The sequence below is a fragment of the Phacochoerus africanus genome, chromosome 11 (assembly GCF_016906955.1).
Source record: "Phacochoerus africanus isolate WHEZ1 chromosome 11, ROS_Pafr_v1, whole genome shotgun sequence".
Taxonomy (NCBI): Eukaryota; Metazoa; Chordata; class Mammalia; order Artiodactyla; family Suidae; genus Phacochoerus; species Phacochoerus africanus.
The window spans coordinates 104,673,151-104,696,891 of NC_062554.1; the positions used below are offsets into that span (position 1 = coordinate 104,673,151).

General features: G+C 40.1%; 1 protein-coding gene across 2 annotated transcripts in view; it reads right to left on the reverse strand.

Moving 5' to 3' along the window:
• The window catches only part of PUS7 (pseudouridine synthase 7), a 62,340-nt gene that overhangs the window by 18,902 nt on the left and 19,697 nt on the right, over positions 1–23,741 (reverse strand). For both annotated transcript variants that reach the window (XM_047752638.1, XM_047752639.1), the window contains 2 exons: positions 19,170–19,281; positions 11,356–11,433 (listed from right to left, as the gene is read on the reverse strand). In XM_047752638.1, coding sequence (XP_047608594.1) covers positions 11,356–11,433; positions 19,170–19,281 — 190 coding nt within the window. The remainder of the gene's footprint in view (positions 1–11,355; positions 11,434–19,169; positions 19,282–23,741) is intronic.

The window sequence follows — 23,741 nt, forward strand, 5'->3', positions numbered from 1 at the left end:
CCTTAACCCACTGAGTGAGACCAGGGATTAAACCTGTGTCCTCATGGATACTAACTGGGTTCATTAACTACTGAGCCACAACAGGAGCTCCTAAATTTTTTTTTTTTTTTTTTGGCTGTACCCAAAGCATGCAAAAGTTCCCCGGCCAAGGATCAAACCTGTGCCACAGCAGTGATAACACCAGATCCTTAACCTGAACCACCAGGGAACTCCTGGTTCTGTTAAATTAACAGCATCACACATGCCTTTTTGCTTTTTTATTTATTTTTATTTTATTTATTTTTTGGTTTTATAATAATTTTTATTTTTTCCATTATAGCTGGTTTCCAGTGTTCTGTCAATTTTCTACTGTTGAGCAAATGACTCAGTCACACATACATATATACATTCTTTTTTCTCACATTATCATGCTCCATCATAAGTGACTAGATATAGTTCCCAGTACTATACAGCAGGATCTCATTGCTCATCATTCCAAAGGCAATAGTTTGCATCTATTAATCCCAAATTCCCAGTCCATCCCATTCCTTTCCCTTCCCCTTTACTTTTTTTTGCTTTTTTAAAAAGGGTAGACTGGAGTAGAAAAACTACACCAAGGGGAGTTCCCATCATGGCGCAGCTGAAATGAATCCGACTAGGAACCATGAAGTTGTGGGTTCGATCCCTGGCCTTCCTCAGTGGGTTACGGATCTGGCGTTGCCATAAGCTGTGATGTAGATCGTAGATGTGGCTCAGATCTGGTGTTGCTATGGCTGCGGCATAGGCCAGCAGCTGTAACTCCGATTAGGCCCCTAGCCTGGGAACCTCCATATGCCAAGAATGCAGCCCTAAAAAGCAAAAAACTAACAACAACAACAAAAACAAATCTACACCAAAGATCTGGCCACGAAAAACAATTATTCATATAATATCTATTATATCTATGTATCTCTATCTCCCTACCTATCCATCTATACATAATGCTGGCTGGTTATATTACAGTGGCTGATGTCACCTTTTGATTGGCTTTGTTAACATTTGGCAAACCTTGTCACTTACCCACTCGGTGAAGGTGTACAAAAACTGGCGTAAAGAGTCAATTTAATTTTTTTTTTCAGATGGCTATTCAGTTATCTCAACAAATTCACTGACTCAAAACATTTTTTTCTCTGCTGATTATAAATGCTACTTTGAATATCCAATTAATCTGTGGAGAATCTGGGTCTGTAATTATTCTAATTCTACTAATTTATGTGCTGTGATCATATTGCTTTAATTGCTATATTTCTATAATATGCTTTAAAATATACTGAGGCTGGACAGCTATAAGTAAAAGCATAAAATTAGAACATCCTCCAACAGCATATACAAAAATAAACTCAAAATAGATTAAAGACCTAAATATAAGACCAGATGCTATTAAAACTCAGAGGGGAAAACATAGGCAGAACACTCTTTGACATAAATCGCAGCAATAGTTTTTTGTGTTCATTTCCTACCGAAATGGAAACAAAGGCAAAAAGAAACTAATGGGACCTAATTAAACTTAAAAGCTTTTGCATGGCAAAGGAAACCATAAATGAAACAAAAAGACAACCTATGGAATGGCACGAAATACTTGCTAATTATGCAACTGACAAAGGTGTAATTTTCAAAATACACAAAATGCTTATACAGTTCAATAACAAAAAAAACCCAACCCAATCAACAAATGGGCAGAGGACCTAAACAGACACTTCTCCAAAGAAGGCATATGGATGGCCAACAGGCACATGAAAAGATGCTCAACACTGCTAATAATTAGAGAAATGAATTCTAAAACTACAAATAAAGTACCACCTCACACTGGTCAGAAGGGTCATCATGAAAAATTCTGCAAATAGTAAATGATGGAGAGAGTGTGGAGAAAAGGGAATCCTTCTACATCGCTAGTGGGAATGTAAATTGGTGCAACCACTATGGAGAACGGTATAGATATTCTTTAAAAAACGAAAAATAGAGATACCACATGATCTAGCAATCCTATCCTGGGCATATATTTGGAAAAGATGAAATCTCTAATTCAAAAAGATACATGCATTCCAATGTTCATAACAGCACTATTTACAACAGACAAAACACAGAAGTAACCCAAATGTCCACTGACAGACGAATGAATTAAAAAGATGAGGCACGTGGAATTGCTGTCGTGGCTCAGCAGGGCAAACCTAACTAGGCTGCATGAGGATGCAGGTTCGATCTCTGGCCTCACTCCAATGGGTTAAGGATCTTGCGTTGCTGTGACTATGGTGGCTACAGCTCCGATTTGACCTCTAGCCTGGGAACTTTCATATGCCATATCTGCAGCCCTAAAGAGAAAAAAAAAAAAAAAAAAAGGATGAGGTACATACACACACAACACTAATATTACTCAGCCATAAAAAAGAATGAAATAATGCCACTTGCAGCAACATGGATGGACCTAGAGCTTAATATACTAACTGAAGACAGTTAAAGACAAATATATCATTTTTATTTGGAATCTAAAAAAATTCAGGAGTTCCCTGGTAGCCTAGTGATTAGGGATTTGGCATTATCACTGCTGTGGTATGGGTTTCCTGGCCTGGAAACTTGCACATGCCATAGGCATAGCCAAAAAACAACACAAAACAAACAAAAGAAAAACAAAGTTAAAAAAAAAAATAACACAAATGAACTTATTTACAGAACAGAAACAGACTTACATACATGGAAAACCAATTTATGGTTACTAAAGGGGAAGGGGGGGAGGGATAAATTGGGAATTTTTGATTAACAGATACACACTACCATATATAAAATAAGCAAGGATCTACTGTGTAGCACAGCAAACTATTTTCAATATTTTGTGATAATCTATATTGAAAAAGAATCTGGAAAGGTGTACAGTAAAACAGTAATTTTACTGTATACCTAATACACGGTAAATCAACTATACTTCAATAAAAATAAATAATTAAAAAATAAGAGCAGACAGTGAGTTAAAGAAATATCTTAGGGTGGGAAGTGTGGTAAAAATGTTTTAGTGGAAAGTTCTCTTGTGGCACAATGGGTTAAGGACCCGGTGTTGCCGCAGCTGTGGGGCTCGGGTTACAGCTGCAACATGGGTTTGGATCCTTGGCCGGGGAATTTCCAACATGTGGCAGGTGTGCTGGGAGAAAAAAAAGTTTTAGTGGTCCAAGCGTACAATTTACTCCACGGCAGAAATCACCATGGGAATGTTTTAATAGAAACATTTTAAAAATGAAAAACTACATATATACTAATACGAATGCCCCTTTATCAGTCACTTCTTCCGGAATTTTTTTTTTTTTTAAATAAATAAAGTTGGTTGGCTGCATCCAATGAAAGTGGAAGTTCCTGGGCCAGGGATTGAACTGGATCTATAGCAGTGACAATGTTGTGTAGTTACACGGTGGCCCACAGGGAAGGTCCAGAATTTTTCCAGAGTTTTTATGGCTGGTTTCCCACCTTAGCTTTCCCACACTATGATCAGCTTGGTTAGTGTAAAACCCATTCTTGTGGTATTTTCATTAGTATCAGCATAAATTTACACATTTATTCATTAAAAGACAGTGACATGTTTTCAAGGATAGGTTATAGCATTTATTTATTCAAATCTTTTATATCTATCAATAGCACTTGTTTCTAATTATGTTTTTTAACCTTTTTCTGCATATTTTTTCCATTATAATTTCTAATTGGCTATTGTTTGCTTATTGACTTTTTAACAATCTTTTTTACCTTGTATAACTTTCAGTAACACTAACAATTGCAATCTAGACACCTCCCCCCCCAATTTCTACAACACTTCTTTCTTTTTTAACATAATCTTTCTTACCTTGTATAACTTTCAGTAACACTAACAAAAATTTCTTTCTTTTTTACCTTGTATAACTTGCAGTAACACTAACAAAAACTGCAATCTAGACACCTCCCCCTAATTTCTACAACACTTCTTTCTTTTTAAAAATTTTGTCTTTTTAGGGCCACAACCATGGCATATGGAAGTTCCCGGGCTAGGGGTCAAATCCGAGGTGCAGCTGCAGGCCTATGCCAGAGCAGTGCCAGATCTGAGTCGCATCTGAGACGTACACCACAGTTCACGGCAACACCAGATCCTTAAGCCACTGAGCAAGGCCAGGGATCGAACCTGAGTCTTCATGGATACTAGTGAGGTTTACTACTGATGAGCCATAATGGCAACTCCAATACTTATTTCTTAATTTTGTTTCTATTTTAGTATGCCTAGAACAATGATAAATGTGGTAACAGTGTAGTTATCTTTATTATTTTGCGCCTGGCTCTAATAAACTTTTCTAGCATTTCACCATTAAATTAAGACATTGACTTTTCATTTGAGACTTTCATATTCTGTCATGTTAAAATATTTTTACATTTTTTATGTTAATATTCATCTTTTTAAAATTAGAAATAATTTAGTATGGTCAAAAATATTTCATCAGTTGGAATTTACATATTTAGCCATTCATTTTATTTAAGATTCTCCAATTTGGGTCACCTGGGTTATTCACAATTTTCCAAGATCACAAATAATGCTGCACAGTACATGACTGTGCATAAGAAAGTGGTTTTAATTTTCCCTGCATTCAGATTTCCTCTGAAAAGGCATTTATGCTGAGAACTACCAGAACAAAGGGCACTTGTGCTTCACTTTGTTGAACACACTTCTCCCTTCACTACTCTGGACTGTGTGTGCCCTTTGCAGGGTTGGTCCTTGAGTGCATTTCTGCTGGCTCTCCTATCAGGAGCCATGTTCCAGTTTTGCCTGGAAATCCAGGGGTCAGGAAGGTCTAGCTGTGGATCCTGGGCCTACCTGAGAGGCTGTTCTGCCCCAAAGTACCTGGTCCATAGGCCCAGAGCAGCTAATCATAGAAGCAGCCCCACAGAGGCATGTGCCCCTGCTCTGTAGCTTCTCAAGCACCAATGTTATATGAAAATTTAGTGAGAAGGATATAAAAAAAGAATGTATATATGTGAAAACTACATCACTTTACTGTACAACAGAAATTAACACAACATTGTAAATCAACTGTAATTTTTAAAAAATCCAAGATAAATTAATTATCCTACTCCTTGGTTAAAATTAAAAATGAGTTAAACTGTTTAAAATTCACCTGCAGATACAAGTTTGCCATTTCATCTCATAGAACTCGTTTCCTTGCTGAAAAATTTCCCATACTTCCTGAAGACAATCAATTCCTTAATGCTTTATCAATCAGTTAATTAGTTTTCTGGTTCAGTATATACATCTGGTTCAATACATGCAGAAGCAGCCTGTCCAAATTTCTTACAGAAAAAAATATCTGTCATTGTCCCATTAATTATTATAAAATGGAAGCTAGTCAGAGAAGTGGGCAAAGCTCATACTCCATGAGCCTCTCTTGGCCCTGAATGCCCTGCCCAAACCAAGGACCAAAATGGTGTAAAGTGGCTCTACATCTGCTTGGACCAGCTGCTCAGAGGGACCACATCCATGACTTGAGATATAAGGGGATGATGGTAGAACCACAGGGCATAAATTAATCTAGAAATAGTATCCCAAAGAATCCAGGAAGCAGAGGACTGGGATGAACAGAGTGATGAACAGGAGGACAGAACTCCTCCTTCGTCAGTAACTACTGCTAGAGAATGGACAGACTATTTAGAGACAGGAGAAAAGAAGGAATCAGATACATAACTTGGCGGCTCTGGAGAGAGATTATGGAGACTGTGAGACTACTCCACAATAGTCATGAAGGTGCCTGACAGCTTTGCTTCTTTTGAAGGTGAGATAAAATTAATGCAGCATAAAAATTATCATAACCATTATAAAGTATACAATTCAGTGGTTTTTAGTATATTCACAATGTTGTGCAACTGTCACCATTACCTCATTCCAGAGCATTTCCGTCAGACCCAAAAGAAACCCTCTCCCTGCAGCCCGTAGCAACCACTAACCTAGTATATGTCTCAAAATACAATCCTATAACATGCTTTTGTGTCGGGAGATCTGAGCCACATCCATGACCTATGCCTCAGCTTGTGGTAACGCCAGATCCTTAACCTACTGAGTGAAGCCAGGGATCCAACCCGCATCCTCAGAGACACTATGTTGGGAACTTAACCTGCTGGGCCACAATGGGAACTCATGTGTCTGACTTCTTTTACTTAGCATAATGCTTTTACCATTCACCCATTGTAGTATATATCAGTACTTCATTCCTTTTCATGGCTGAATTATATTCTTCAGAGTATTCTTGAATATACAACAAACACATATTTCTGAGTCCCATTAGCTCAGCAGAAAGCGCAACCTCCATTTGTTCTTGCTGGTGTGCACACTCCTGGACATTGATGGAAGGAAGTTGATAAATGTCTTCATGATACAGTTTTAATTTTGATGCTCCTGAATCAAGCTCTTTGATTGTAAATTCACAGCAAATTCTGTAACTTGGAAATACCAAAATCTCATTTTTAAAGATCAACAGCCAACCTAAGCAGCGTGCTGCACAAAAACCCTTTATTAACAAAGCCAGGGAAATACTGGCCCAGGCTCAGGAAGAGGCAGGAAAAGAAACAAATTATGCTGAATGAGGCTGTTCCTGCTTGAGATCCTGTTAAAACTACTAGATGACTTCAGAGAGATACATGCAGCTGAGGAGAAATGCTCCTTATCCCCAGGACTGATCAATTTAGCAATAATTCAATACTTTGTGGCAGAGTGGGTTTATCCTGTCTGCCAGTACTCATGGGAAAGGAAAATCGGCCTGGTCCCACGTACCCATTAAGCAAATGAAGGGTGCAGCCTGCATCCGTGAGATAAGTGCTATGTGCTTTCCAAAGGCCAACATTTAGATGTCTAATACAATTTCTTACTAAGTCAACAGGAAAATGATAAAAGCAGCAAAGGTCTAGGAAGACAGAGCCACACTGTGATCAGCATGACACCTGATGGCTTAGAAGAAAAACTACTTTCTCTCTTCAAAGACATATAATACATCATATAATACAATATAAAATAATGAGATGCCATGTTTGACCCTCAAATTAGCAAACAATTTTAAAAAAATCCTAGGAGTTCCTGTCATGGCACAGCGGAAGTGAATCTGACTAGACACCATAGGTTGCAGGTTTGATCCCTGGCCTCGATCAATGGGTTAAGGATCCAGTGTTGCTGTGAGCTGTGGTGTGGGCTGGCAGCTACAGCTCTGATTTGATCCCTACCCTGGGAACCTCCATATCCCACGGTGTGGCCCTAAAAAAACTAACTAGATAAATAAATAAATTTTAAAAATCCTAACATATATCAGAGAGGATCCTGGAGAAGAAGAATAAAGGTGATAAACTGGTACCACCTTTCTACAGGGCACTTAAACTCTGCTATCAAAACCCTTCAGGAGGAGTTCCAGTCCTGGCTCAGTGTTCCAACTAGGAACCATGAAGTTGCGGGTCTGATCCCTGGTCTTGCTCAGTGGGTTAAGGATCTGGCATTGCTGTGAGCTATGGTGTAGGTTGCAAACGCAGCTCGGATCTGGCATGGCTGTGGCCCTGGCATAGGCTAGTAGCTACAGCTCCCATTAGACCCCTAGCCTGGGAACCTCCATATGCTGCAGGTGTGGCCCTAGAAAAGACAAAAAACAAAAGCAAAAACAAAAACATCCTTCAGGAGTTCCTGCTGTGGTGCAATGGAAATGAACAAGGTTGCAAGTTTGATCCCTGGCCTTTGCTCAGTGGGTTGGCGTTGCTGTGAGCTGTGGTGTAGGTTGTAGACTCGGCTGAGATCCTGTGGGCTCAGATCCTGTGTTGCTGCGGCTGTGGTGGAGGCCAGCAGCTGTAGCTCCTATTCAACCCCTAGCCTGGGAACCTCCACATGCCATGGTGGCAGCCCTAAAAAGCAAACAACAACAAAAACAACAAAAAAAACCTTCAAAATCTTAAAACTTAGGAGAGTTCCCTGGTGGCCTAGCAGTTAAGGACTCAGCATTGATGCTGCTGTGGTTCAGGTTCAATCCCAGGCCTAGGAACTTCCACATGCTGCAGGCGTGACCCAAAAAATACAAATTAAAAAACCCCCTAAAACCCAGGATTTCACATTTCCTTTAAGTCAGTAATTCCATTAAGTTTATATTAATGAAGTTATCACAGGTGTATGTCAAGGTTTAGCTATCAATATGACTGTCATGGAATTGGTTACAACAGCAACAAATGAGAAACAATTGTGTGTGTGTGTGCGTGTGTCTTTTTAGAGCCGCACCTGAAGCACATGGAGGTTTCCAGGCTAGGGGTCAAATCGGAGCTACGTGGGATCAAAGCCAGGTCTGTGACCTATACCACAGCTCACAGCAATGCTGTATCCTTAATCCACTGTGCATGGCCAGGGATCGAACCCACATCCTCATGGATCCTAGTCGGGTTTTTTAACCACTGAGCCACAATGAGAACTCCATGAGAAACAATTTAAACATTCGAAAGTACAGCAGTAGTTCATAAATTAGGATACATCCATATATTTAAATATCTCTTGCCATGTACTCGCCATGTACTAATAGTGAAAAGAAGTACATCATTTATTGTCTGCAAGAAAAGAACACACTTTATATAAATATTTCAGTTTACAAGGAAAAAAGAATTCACCACAAAAAATACACCAAGCCATGAATAAGGCCAAGACAATCTCTGAGGGAGGACAATCATGGCAGAATTTTCATTTTCTACCTAGTTCCTTCCATGTTGAAAAACAAACTTTTTTCCCCCCCTTTGCACCATGGCAAAAAGAAGTTCCTGAGCCAGGGATGGAAACTGTGTCACAGCAGCAACCGGAGCCACAGTAGTGACAAAGCCAGATCCTTAAGCTGCTGAGCGACCAGAGAAGTCCAAACCAATCTATTTTTTAATTTAGGTGGAATTCACAGAGCCAGCCAGAAAGCACAGGAGTTGACTAAATGACACCTTAGACACCAAAGAGAAGGCAACAACCTTCTGTACCCCACATCCAGCATACGGGGAAGCCCAGGTCTACAAGCTGCTGCTGGTCCCTTATTCTTAAGAGTTGCTGACCAGCCCAATACCCACAAAGGCTATTTCAAAATCTCTACACTCTTTACAAGTTCCCTTCCCCATTCCTGCCTCCTTCACTCTCAGCAGTTCACTCAACATTCCATGCTCTCAGGTTACCAGGTGGGAGCACCAGCATCGGCAAGTGTATCTTCCTGCTCTCCCTCTAACACAGCAACACTCACACACGCTGCCTGTGAAGTCATGGAGAGAGGACATTCTTACCCTGCCTCTAATACCACATCATGCCACTGATCCAGGGTTAAGGAAGAAAAACACTGGAAAAGCCATTAGAATGCAACCAGGGAGTTCCCGTCGTGGCTCAGTGGTTAAGGAATCCGACTAGGAACCATGAGGTTGCGGTTTGATCCCTGGCCTTGCTCAGTGGGTTAAGGATCTGGTGTTGCCGTGAGCTGCAGTGAAGGTCGCAGACGCGGCTCAGATCCTGAGTTGCTGTGGCTCTGGTGTAAGTCAGCGGCTACAGCTCCGATTAGACCCCTAGCCTGGGAACCTCCATATGCCACAGGTGTGGCCCTAGAAATGGCAAAAAGACAAAAAAAAAAAGAATGCAACCAGGAGCACAATCCCAACAATATTTCGAATGAATCAGAAGATGGATGGGAAAGGAGCAGGATGGTAAGGGACTGTGGGGTAAAGAGGAGGTGCCATCATATATATAAATATATATACATGTATATTATATATAGTGTGGATAGCAAGAGTAGATGACAGAGTTAACATATGGTAAACTGTACATATTCAAAATGTACAAGTTTCAATATGTAAATAAGCTCATGAAACTATCACTGCATTCAAAACAATGAACATACCTATCACCCTCAGAGCTTCCTCCTGCCCTTTTATTTCTCCCTCCCACCCTCCTTACCTCAAGGGGTGCATGAGGCTGGAAGCCTGAGTTTGTCTGACTTCCTCTTTTCCCTTTGATCATCACTGAACTGGGTTCGGACCGCTGTCCTCCTCCCCAGGATATGGCAATAGCTCCAATCCTCTGTTTCATCCTTCTTGCTCCACCGACAACCCCTAACCCTGCCTGTTCAGATTAAGGTCAAGTCCAAGATGCTCAACAGTCCTTCAGGATCTGGATCCTGCCTACTCCTCAAGCTCTATTTCCTGCTAAGCTCCCACAAAACTCAAGCATGTCAAGTACTTAACATGTTATGCTCTTCAAAACCTTTCTAGTGTCTAATCACAAGCTGTTTTCTTGGTTTGGAACAAAGAACCTTAGACCCTCCCAGTCTCTGGAAAACTCCTACCCATCTATCCTTCTAGAATCTAGACCAGTGGTTCTCAACCAGGGGCTATTCTGTTTTTCAAGGGATCTTTCCCTCTCTTTTTTTGGCTGCACCCACGGCATAGAGAAGTTCCCAGGTAAGAGATGGAATCCAACCTGCAACTGCAGCAACACCAGATCCCACTGTGCCAGCCCAGGGTTCAAAACCGCTGCTGCCTTAATAGCAACCTAGGCCGCCACAGAAACAGCACAGGATCCTTAACTTCCTACAGCGCAGTGGGAACTCCCCTTCAAGGGACATTTCAACAATGTCTGGAGACAGTTTTGTCTGCTACAACATGGACATCAGTAGGTGTCAATGCTAGTGACATTTAGAGGGTAGATAGCAGGGCTGCTGCTAAAAGTACTACAATGCACAGGATGGCCCCTACGACAAAGAATTATCCAGCCAAAAATGTCAGGAGTGAAGAGGCAGAGAAGCCCTGATCTACACTAAAACTCAAGCACCCTATTTTCTGTGAAAGCCTCGCTGGGCTACCCCCCACAATGAATTCTGTGCTTTATCATCAAGTCCATCCTAATATCCCAAATATACCTCTACTTTAGCATTTATTGCATTGTGTGATAAGTTTTGATTTACTTGTCTGTCTGCTCCATTAAATCATAATTGCTTCAAAAGCAGAAACCATCTTTTTCATCTGTGTATCTCCAGTGTATAACAAAAGAGCTCATTCAGTTTTGTAATTAAATTTTAGATAATTTATATTTAATAATGAATGAACAAAAGAGAGAAACAAGAGAAAAAAGTGCTTATTCTCTGGCTCTAGCACAAAAGCCCTTTAAAAATTATACAAAAATACTTGCTTACTGCAAAAAAATCAGAACATACAGAAAAACAAGAAGGAAAAAAAAAATAGAAAAAGATTTTTTTGAAGAGGCAGAGACACTATCTAGAGAAGGAAACAGTAAAGCCCAGGAAGCAAATCCTAGAACTCTGAAAGGTGGTGCTAGGATTTTTGCAGTAGTCCCAGTATGTACTCTCTACTTACTTGAGAACAGCAATCTCTTGAACAGTTATGGCCCTTTTATCTTTGGTTCCCATGTACGAGAATATGTTTGGCTTGACTCTGATGAGACAAAAACAAAACCATAAGGAAGTTACACTTCTCACAATTTAAGATTTAAAATAAATGTACTAAAAATTCTAACAATAAAAGAAGAATAAGGAGGAACTTTATTTAAAAATACACTCAAAAAACCATAAATGAATGTGCAAACCAAGAAAGTAAATGATGCTGAACAACTCTGAACATTTTGTGCTAGCCAGTGACACAGAAGGAAGCAATGCACTTCCTGCTGATTATGTACCATTCATTAATTAACTGTGAAACTAAAGAAAAATCCATTCTAGTTATATCACATACCACTTTGAGAATTTTAATCTTCAATTCTTAAAAAGTTAACAGTAATGTGAATTTTCTATAAATAGACATGCTATTTCTTTGTATAACAAAGCCAAATGCTAAAACAAGGATGTGAATAGTTTTTGGGTTTGTTTTTTTGTTTTGGTTTTTTGTCTTTTTAGGGCTGCACCCATGGTATATGGAGGTTCCCAGGCTAGGGGTCTAATGGGAGCTGTTGCTGCTGGCCTACACTAGAGTCACAGCAACACCAGATCTGAGCCACGTCTTCAACCTATACCACAGCTCATGGCAATGCCTACACCTAATCCACTGAGCAAGGCCAAGGATCGAACCCGCAACCTCATGGTTCCCAGTCAGATTCATTTTCCACTGCACCAAGATGGAAACTCCCTGAATAGTTTTTAATATGAAGATATAAGTAAGCTAGTAAACCAGTAAGAATTTTATGTAAACTGCTCCATAGGAATGAGGGAGAAATGGGAAGGATTTCTTAAATTCTGAGCAATCCCCAGTTCCAGATCTCAGAGGAATTCCCTCCCTCACTGTCCACTCTCCTATGGGGAACCGTCTACTCTGCCAGATTTAGGAACAGCAAGGCATCAATGACTATCCCAGAGAGCCGGCAACAAGAGTAAAATAAAATGTCACTTCAAAGGGTACTGTGTCCTAAGAGCTGAACTGTACTCCCTTAAAATTCTTATGTTGAAGCTGTGATTCTTAGTACCTCAGAATCTATATATGGAGGTAGAATCTTTAGAATGATTAAGGTAAATGAGTCCCTTAGGGTAGACTAAGGGATTCATCCAATTAGACTTGTGTTCTAATATAAGGGGAGGAAAGGTAGACACATAGACAGACTCCAGAGACACACACACACACACAGGGAAGACCATGGGAGGATGCCAGAGGAGGTGGCCATCTGCAAGCCAAGGAGAGCCCTCAGAAAAAAACAACCCTGCCAAGCCCCTGAGCTTGGGGCTTCTAGTCTCCAGACTGTGGGAAAATGGATTTCTGCTATTTAAGCAAACAAATTTCTTTTTTTTTAAATTTTTATATTATAGTTGACTTATAGTGTTGAGCCAATTTCTGCTGTAGAGCAAAGGGACCCCGTCATATATACACACACACATTCTTTTTCTCATATTATCTTCCACTATGTTTTATCCCAAGAGATTGGGTATAGTTCCCTGTGCTATAGAGTAGGACCTCATTGCTTTCCATCCTCAATGTAATAGTTTGCATCTATTAATCCCAAACTTTCGGTCCCTCCCCCTTCCTTCTTGGCAACCACAAGTCAGTTCTCCTATGTTTGTGAGTATGTTTCTGTTTTAAAGATAGGTTCATTTGCGCCCCACTTAGAGTCTAAATGATAGCATACAATATTTGTCTTTCTCTTTCTGACTTCACTTAGTATGAAAATCTCTAGTTGCATCTATGTTGCTGCAAATGGTATTATTTTGTTCTTTATTGTGGCTGAATAGCACTCCACTGTATTTATGTACCACAAGCTCTTTTTTTTTTTTTTTTGGTCTTTTTAGGGCCACGTCTGTGGCATATGTTGATTCCCAGCCTAGGGGTGAAATTGGAGCTATAGCCACAGGCCTACACCACAGCAATGCTAGATCTGAGCCGAGTCTGTGACCTACACCATAGCAGCTCATGGCAATGCCGGATCCTTAACCTACTGAGCAGAGCCAGGGATTGAACTTTCATCTTCATGGATGCTAGTCAGATTCATTTCCCCTGAGCCACAATGGGAACTCAATGTACCACAACTTCTCAATCCATTCATCTGTTGATTGACATTTAGGTAATTTCCATGGCTTGGCTCTATTGTCAATACTGCTGCTATGAACAGAGGGGTATGTCTATCTTTTTTTTAAGTTGTAGTTTTCTCTGGATATATGTCCAAGAGTGTGTTGCTAGATCATATGGCAGTTCTACATTTAATTTTCTGGGGAACATCTACACTGTTTTCCATAGTGGCTGTACCAATTTACATTCCTACGAATAGTGTAGTAGGGTTCCCTTTTCTCCATACCCTGCCCGGTATTTATTATTTGTAAACTTAACAGTGATGACCATTCTGACTGGTGTGAGATGGTACCTTATTGTAGTTTTCATTTTCATTTCTCTAATAATTAGTGACCCTGAGCATTTTTTTCATGTGCCTACTAGCTATCCATGTGTCTTCTTTGGAGTAATGTCTATTTAGGTCTTGTGTCCATTTTTCAATTGGGTTGTTTGTTTTTTTGTTGTTGACTTGCATGAGTTGTTTGTGTATTTTGGAGATTAAGCCCTTGTCAGCAGTATTGTTTACAAGTACTTTCTCCCAGTCTATACGTTGCCTTTTGTCTTTTTGTTTTTCTTATGGTTTCCTTTGCTGTGCAAAAGCTTTTAAGTTTGATTAGGTAACATTTGTTTTTGTTTTTATTTCTATTGCCTTGGGAAAATGACCTACAAAAACATTTGTACAGTTGATGTCAGGGAAGGTTTTGCCTATTCTCTTCTAGGAGTTTTATGGTGTCGTGTCTTATGTTTAATCTTTAAGCCACTGTGAGTTTACTTCTATGCGTGGTATGAGGTTACGTTCTAGTTTCACTGATTTATATGCAGCTGTCCACTTTTCCCAGCACCAATCGCTGAAGACTTCCCCCCCCCATTTTATATACTTGCCTCCTTTGTCGAAGATTAATTGACTAGAGGTGTCTGGGTTTATTTCTGGGTTCTCTATTCTGTCTCACTGGTCTGAATGTCTGTTTTTGTGCCATTATCATTTGTCCAGATATGTTTTTGTTTTTATTTCCTTGTTGACCCACTGGCTTTTTAGTTGCATGCTGTTTAGTCTCCATGTAATCAGTTTTTCTCATTTCCTTTCCCGTGGTTGATTTCTAGTTTCATGCCACTGTGGTCAGAGAAGATGCTTGATATAATTTCTATATTCTTAAACTTGGTGAGGTTAGTTTTGTGCCACAGTAAGTGGTCAATCCTAGAGAATGTTCATGTGCTCTTGAAAAGACTGTATATTGATTTTTTTTTTTTTGGATATCTTTAAAATAACAACTAAGTCTAACTGTTCTATTGTGCCATTTAAATCTCTGTTGCCTTACTGATTTTCTGTCTAGAAGATCTGTCCATTGATGCGAGTGGGTGTTAAAAGTCTCCTACAATTATTGTATTCCCATCAATTTCTCTATTTATGTCTGTTAGTATTTGTTGCATGTATTTGGGTGCTCCTGTATTGGAGCATCTATATTAATGAGTGTTAACATCCTCTGCTTGAATTGATCCTTTTATCATTAACTAGTGTCCCTCTTTATCTTTCTTTATGAGCTTGTTTTAAAGCCTATCTTGTCTGGAGCAGCGGAAATGAATCCGACTAGGAACCATGAGGTTCCAGGTTCGATCCTTGGCCTCTCTTAGTGGGTTAAGGATCCGGCATTGCTGTGAGCTGTGGTGTAGATTGCAGACATGGCTCGGATCTGGCTACAGTTCTGATTAAACCCCTAGCCTAGCCGGGGAACCTCCATACGCTGTGGGTGTGGCCCTAAAAAGACAAATATACCAATAAATAAAGTCTACTTTGTCTGATGTGAGTACTGCAACTCCTGCTTTCCTGTCACTTCCATTCGCATGAAATATCTTTTTCCATCCCTTCACTTGCAATTTATGTGTATCCTTTGCCCTAAGGTGAGTCTCTTGTAGGCAGCATATTGTAGGCTCGTTTTTTTTAATCCAGTCTGCCCCTCTATGTCTTTTGGTTGGAGCATTCAGCCATTGACATTTAAGATAATTATCAATAAATATATATTTATTGCCATTTCAACCTTGTTTTCCAGTTGATTCTGCTTCTCTATTCCTTTCTTTTTCTTTTTTGGATGGGATGATTTCCTTTTATGTTATGCTTGCATCCTCTTCTTTTTGTTTTTATGAATATATTGTTTTTGATTTGTGGTTGCCCTTTTTCCAAGTCTGTTAACCCCTTCCTATATCTGCTTGCATTAGACTGATAGTCATAAACACACACACATATCCTAAGTACAGATTTTCTTACTCTCCTTCCCCATATTTTATTATTTTAATGTCCTTTTTTACATCTTCATATTTATCCTTTTGCTTTTCCTTGTGTTTATCAACACTTTTACAGTTTTTTTTTCTCTTTTGATCTGTATACTGGCTTATTTAAGTTATTACTTTCCAAATGTGATTTCCTCCATCCTATATATTCTTACTTCTTTCCTATTTAGAGAGACCTTTCAGTATTTTACAATGGATTTAGTGTTGCTCTATTTAGTTTTTGTTTATCTGAGAAATTACTTATTTCTCCTTCTATTTTAAATGATAATCTTGCTGGACAGAGCATTCTAGGCTGCAAAATTTTCCCTTTTAGAACTCTGAATATTTCCTGCGACTCTTTTCTGGACTGTAGCATGGCTGTAGAGAAATCATCTGATGGGATTATGGGGGTTCCCTTATAATGAACTGTTTTATTTTTCTCTTTGTGCCTTTAGAATCCTCTCCTTACCTTTTAACTTTTGTCATTTTTATTATATTTTGGTGTTGGTCTGTGTAGGTTCAACTTGTTTGGGGCCCTCTGTGCATCCTGTATCTTGAAGTCTGTTTCCTTTAGATTTGGAAAGTTTTCAGACAATTTCTTCAAATATATTTTCAATCCCCTTTTCTTCTCCTTCTTCTCTTGGAATCCCTACTATATGTATACTGTACACTTAATCTCATAAATCTCTTACACTGCTTTCATGTTTTTTTCATTTGGTTTTCTGTCTGCTGTCCTAATTGGGTGATTTCTGTTTTTCTACCTTCCAAGTTACATATTCATTCCTCTGCATTATTCTTTCTGCTGTTCAATGCCTTTAACTCAGCTTTTGTCTCTGCAAATGAATTTTCTAATCTTTCCTGGCTCCTCTTTATATTTTCTAGATCCTGCAACCTAGAATCTCGACTACTTTCTAGATTAAAGTAATCTGCATCACTGCTGATGTTCATGACTAATTCCTTTAGTATTTTCACTATCTCCTTTTTGAACATGGTGTCTGCTAGACTGAAGAGGTCTGCTTTATTGTTTGCACCTTCAGGGGAATTCTCCTGTTCTTTTAACTAGGAATGGTCCCCGTGCTTCTTCATTTTGCTTATATTATTCTTATTCTTATTCTATGAGTTTAGGGAAAACAATTATCTACCATAGTCTTAGAGGGTTATTTATATGTGGGAGAATCCCCAGGTGTTTTGTGAAGGCTTACTATTTTTTTTTTTTGCATGAGTCCAAAATAGCTAGGGCGGTTTGTGTCAGCTCCTACAGCCTGTGCAAGAGGCATTCCAGCCTCTGACAGACCCCACATGCCCAGAGAAAGAAGTTCCTATGGTAGTTCCACCCCTCCTCCTCTAAGCCTCCCCAACAGTGGCACCGTGCTTCACTGATGAGCCCAGGCCTCCTCCTGTGCTCTGTTGGTTGTGGTGCACCGCTCCTCAGCCCCCTCCGGCTGTTTTCACATAGCTGACCCTAGCCCTCTCCCCGGAACTGACTTCTGAAACCCTGGTCTCAGCACCCAGCCCCACGCCTCAGGCTGTAGTGTACCAGACGGTCTGTGCGGCTCTCTTTCTGATCTGCCCTCTCAATCTGGATACTGAACTTTGCTCCAAGGCTTTGGGTCTCCCCCTCCATCCTCAGGTAGGTGGCCTCCCAGGGTGTGGTTCCTTTCTTCTTCCACAGCTCCCTGTCTGGAGTGCTGGTCCCATCTTGATTCCTTTTTTTTCCTCTCCTTCCCCACCCTTTATATTCCCCCTTTGTTCTACCCAGTTATGTGGAAGGTTTCTTGCCCTTTTTGGAAGTCTGAGGTCTTCTTCTTTTTTTTTTTTGTCATTTTGCCATTTCTTGGGCCGCTCCCGTGGCATATGGAGGTTCCCAGGCTAGGGGTCGAATTGGAGCTGTAGCTGCCAGCCTACGCCAGAAACACAGCAACGCAGGATCCGAGCCACGTCTGCAACCTACACCACAGCTCACGGCAGCGCCGGATCATTAACCCACTGAGCAAGGGCAGGGATTGAACCCGAAACCTCATGGTTCCTAGTTGGATTCGTTAACCACTGTGCCACGATGGGAACTCCAGGAAGTCTGAGGTTTTCTGACAGCATTCCCTAGATGTTCTGCGAGAATCGTTCTACATGTAGACGGGACTTTTCAGATGTGTTTGTGGGATAAGATGAGCGTCCTGTCTTACTCCTCTGCCATCTTAATCCTGTCCCCTTAAGTTACCCAGTCTTTTGTTATGGCAGCCATAGCAAACTAACACACTGAGTACTGTGTTTAAACCAGGTCAAATATACATCAGAAAGCAAATTTCCATTGTATACAGACTTGCTATGGGACCCATACCTATTTCTTAAAAAAAAAAAAAAAAATCCATTTCTAAAAATGAAACAGCATTTGGCCCATCCTTGGAGATCCAATCTCTGCTATATCTGTGTTCCTCCAAGAAAATCTGAATGGTCTCAGGTTTCCAGTCCAGTTGATCTCCAGGAGTTAAGTTTAGTAAGCAGATCTCTGCAACTACATCAAACTGCAGGTTTTCAGGGAAGAAAGTTAATTTTTGTTTTCCGCTGGATGGATCAGTAACTCTCAATTATATGTGAACCATTTACTTAAAGAATTTTTGGAGTTCCAATCGTGGTTCAGTGGTTAACGAATCTGACTAGGAACCATGAGGTTGCAGGTTTGATCCCTGGCCTTGCTCAGTGGGTTAAGGATCTAGTGTTGCTGTGAGCTGTGGTGTGGGTCACAGACATGGCTCGGATCCCACATTGCTGTGGCTCTGGTGTAGGCTGGCACCTACAGTTCCGATTGGACCCCTAGCCTGGGAATCTCCATGTGCCACAGGTGCAGCCATAGAAAAGACAACAAGAAAAAAAAAAAAGAATTTTAAGCCTGGACCACTAGTAATATGCATGGAAGTTTAAAAAAAAAAAAAACTCGGAGTTCCCGTCGTGGCGCAGTGGTTAACGAATCCGACTAGGAACCATGGGGGTTCGGTCCCTGCCCTTGCTCAGTGGGTTAATGATCCGGCGTTGCCATGAGCTGTGGTGTAGGTTGCAGACGCGGCTCGGATCCCGCGTTGCCGTGGCTCTGGCGTAGGCCGGAGGCTACAGCTCCGATTGGACCCCTAGCCTGGGAACCTCCATATGCCCGGGAGCGGCCCAAGAAATAGCAGCAACAACAACAACAACAACAACAACAACAGACAAAAAGACAAAAGACAAAAAAAAAAAAAAAAACTCAACAATTGTCTAAGTAAATGATACTTGGGAGGCGCATTTGCTCCCTGTTTGCCTATTTTCCCACTCCTTTTTCATCAGCATGGAAAGAGGAAAACGCATTTCTGTGTTTTGATTTTTTATAGGCAGATGAACAAGATAAAGGTACTAACCTTAAATATTTGGACAGTAGATTAATGGCATCCATGGTGTCTTTGTTTTCCTTATATAGTACAAAGTGGCAGTAACTTCCCCTAGATTTTGGCCAAGAATGTTTTCTTGGATCTTAAAAAAAAAAACAAAATTAAATGTTATATACACACCATAATAAAAGTTAGCTGAATTTTTTCTTATGGAACCCTATAAGCTCATTTTTTGCTAGAGAACCTTTGAGAGAGAAATCAGAACTAGTCTGACAAGAAATCCAGATTAAGAGGTTATAGCTGTGTTTATTACAGGTATTGAAGCTCTGTGATTGGATAATTAAGTTTCTGTATATAAAAACAAACAAACAAAAAAATGCAGGTGGTGTGACAAATGACTTAGCCTAAAGAGCAATCTTCACACAGAGAAACAGAGGGGCCCACCATTCCCCAGCAGCTTACTTTATAATATGCATGTCTGAAAGGTGGGTCGCTGGAACATTTGCAGGCCAGAAGAAAACAGCGGTCACATTGCAACCTACAAGCCTTGCCTCGTACCTTAGTCAGATGTTCACACAACAGGCCGGATGCCTTAGCAGGGACGGGGATAAAGCTTGTGAGGAGCTGCCTCGGTGACATGTTTAGATCTTCCAAAGGCCACTTCCATCACATACTATGCTTACAAAGTATACCAGATAGAGAATAACTGGCATTCAAGATCTGTCATTCTTGGGGGAAAGGAGACTAAAAAATAAGCCAGGTTAAATGTTCACTTCTGAGCCACTGTTACTTTGCTCAACTTGATACATTTTAAGACTTTGGAGAATCTAATTTTAAAAACTAATCATTTAAATGAACATTTAAATTATACTATAATCTAGGAACATATATTTAAACAATACTTTTAAATTCTTTTTTTAGGGTCACTCCTGTGGCATATGGAAGTTCCCAGGCTAGGGGTCCAATAAGAGCTACAACTGCTGGCCTACACCACAGTCACGGCAAAGCCAGACCTGAGATGCATCTGCTACCTACACTGCAGCGTGCGGCAATGCCAGATCTTTAACCCGATGAGCAACGCCAGGAATCGAACCTGCATCCTCATGGATACTAGTTGGTTCTTAAGCCACTGAGCCACAATGGGAACTCCTAAACAACATTTAGATTTAGACTTCAGTTGTCCAAAGGGTGTTCTGAAAAATCAACTCTGAGAAAAATATGTCAGCTACAAATGCACTTCCCAGATATTATAACATTCGTGAGCCTTGTGTGAGAAAGAGTTGTGGCTGTTACTATAATACATCTAATTCATTTGATCTCTATAACTCCATGAAAAAAAGACTATGAAAAAGTATTTTATACAATCCCTGAAAAGAGTCTTCTTTTAAAAATGCTCCTTTGTCTTTGTCTCTAAAATAATCCTTTAGCGTGAACTCATGAATCCCTCATCTTCAGAGACATTAAGAAACTTCGATACTAAAGCTGCTTGCACACCTGCCTTGTCAAGGTGAAAAGCACTGCTTGGTAGATTAGTGCTTTAAGCTATAATGCAACGAATAAACTGACCAATTAACAAGCTATCTTGAAAAAGTCCCACAGCATGTACGCTTAAAGTAACACAGAAAAAGCACTGCAAGTATTAGTTTGGCTTTTGGTGTGAAATCCTCACAACTCATCCTCAGAAAACTGTGAGAAGGAGTATTATTTTAGGTTTTTCTTCCAGCTCCCTACATTTAAGCAAAGTTGTCTATACTTTGCACTTACGACAAAATCATTGGCATTTCATTTTATCTACATGAAACGCCAACCGCTCTTACCTGCTGCAGTTCTGACCTCTGTCCAAATGCACAGCATAAAGAGCACAAGAGAGCAATATTTAATTTATAATAATATTAAAGTGCTTTAGAAGTGAACATGCAAATGATCGCATGGAAAGTTTCTACCGAGGACTTCTACAGCACCTGGCGGTTATGTGGTGGGTTAACAGCCATTTAGACATTTAACAATGGAATGTCGTGAAGGCAAACAGTGAACAAGCAGAAAACTCACCTACAAGTCCAAGCCTCCCTGTCTCACTCCCCTCACAGTGGCCTGTCTATTCACGCTCAAAGCGGCACTGTTTGTGCCACAGGACATAGCAAAAGGTGTCAGACTAAACGCAACATGCCTCCCCATCCACAGATTTGTTTTCTTAAATATGGGAGGACACGAACCAAAAACGCTGTTTGTGATTATCTTTAGGTGGTGAGGCTGCAAGTAATGACTGTTTTGCTTTGTGTTTTATGAGTTTCCTGCACTTACCTTTTGTTTGAAAACAATGTGAAAGTGAAAAACTATTAAAGAAACAGTTCTCAAACAAATAGATTAAAATTAATAGATTAAAAAAGACAACAGACTTATCCATTGAGTGCAATGTTCTGAACTTATTTTTAGGATTTGAACAAGTCACCTGTATGCAGAAGCCATTTTTGAGACAATCAGGGAAAAACTGAATATGCACTGGGTGTGCGATATTAAGCAATTATTAATGATTTTGTCAGATATGGTAATGGTTTAGGCTTTAGGCCTTATCTATCAGATGCATACTGAAATATTTACAAGTGAAAAGAAGTACTATGTAGAATTTTCTTTAAAACAATCCAAAAAAAAGGGATGAATAGAGCCAACAAACATAACAGAATATTAATAATCTTGAAGATGGCTGATGGGTACACGAGAGATCAATACACTACTTCCTTTATTTGGGTGCATGTTTGAAAATGTCCATAATAAAAAGGTAAAAAAAAGTATTCGTGATAAAAGTTGATCAAGTGTAGTTACATTTTTCTCTAACTACCCCTTGGTACATTCACAATTAACTAGAGTGGCAAGAAATAAATGGAATCGCAAGACTAAAAAAGCTTAATGCTAATATACCTTAAGAGAAACCATGACAACCAGTACAAGTTTGGCTCACAAGCATGCATCTTTTATTAGCAAATCCAAGCACTGAGCATGCATTCAATTATCTCCTCTGCAAATAAAAGATACAAGGATTCTTTTTTCCAAGTGCATTCAGTATACAAAATAATAATAAGCATATGCATTGATTAACTGGGAATGTTCTGAATAATGGAAAATCAGTGCATCTCAACTTATCTTGGGCAATTTGTTTGACTTTATAACAAAGTCCAAATCCTTGGAATGCTAAGTAGCAAATACGGCAGCTTTACAATTTAAATAAATTTAACTTTCAGACATTTTTGAGACACTCTGATTTAAAATGGGAATGCAAAAAATTCTCCGGCTAGGGTAATGGACAGCAACCTCCTGATGATCCGATATGGCAGTCCCAGGAGAGGAGGAATAGAAACCAGATAAAAGAAGAAAACCACATTCAGGAAGATTCATGTACTGAGCAGAGGGATCCTCATGATAAGGAAGGAAAAAAGTTTGTAGCTCGAGAAAGATGACATGATAGGGGAGCATGCAGAACATTCTTTCCTTCTTATTGAAGGCCACGTCCACTGCTGCACCCTGCACATCAACCTTGTAGCTTCCTCAGGGTCCTGCTCCAGCCACCACCACTCTCCTCCCTCTCCACTGCCTCCTTCCCTTCAGTGTATCAATAAGCTCAGGACTCCAGCATTTTAAAAGTCAAACCTATATCTCCCTCTTCTTAACCATGTTCCTTTCCTTTCTCCTTCTCTTTATGCTGTATTTATTGTCTTTCATCTCAACCTGCTGTGTAAACTGGTTTCCAATCACTCCACTAAAACTGCTGTCACAAAGACACTAATGATTGGTGGATATGTTTCAGAGTTCTTATCTTGCTGGACTTGTTTGTATTATTTCCGCTGCTAATCACTCTGATCATGGAATTTCCTCTTTCTGTGGATTCCATGACACTAGTCTCCCCCAGAGAGTTACCTTTCAATCTCCTAAGTCTATGTGTAGTCCTAGATTCAGGTATCCTTCCTAGAAACCTCTCATTTCACACAGTATAGAGAATCTCTACATATTACATGGCAGGAAAAAAAAATTTTTTTTTTGTCCTTTTAGGGCAGCAACTGCAGCATATGGAGGGTCCCAGACTACGGGTCCAAATGGAGCTATAGCTGCCGGACTACACCACAGCCACAGTAATGCCAGATCTGAGCCATGTCTGCAGTCAATACCACAGTTCACAGCAATGCTGGACTGCTGACCCACTGGGCAAGGCCAGGGATTGAACCTGCTCATGGATACTAGTCAGATTGGTTTCTGCTGATGAGCCATGACGGGAAATCCCCTCGAAAAAATTTTTTAATTAAAATTTTTTTCTTCCCCCAGTGGCAAGTAATTTTTACTTTAACATCTTTTCTTTATTGAGGTTTTTTTATGCCTTTTTTTCTTTTCTTCTTTTTTTTTTTTTTTTTGTCTTTTCTAGGGCCACACCTGCAGCACACGGAGGTTCCCAGGATAGGGGTCTAATTGGAGCTGTAGCCGATGGCCTATGCCACAGCCATAGCAACCCCAGATCCGAGCTGCATCTGCAACCTACACCACAGCTCACGGCAACGCTGGATCCTTAACCCACTAATAGAGGCCAGGGATCGAACCCGCAACCTCATGGTTCCTAGT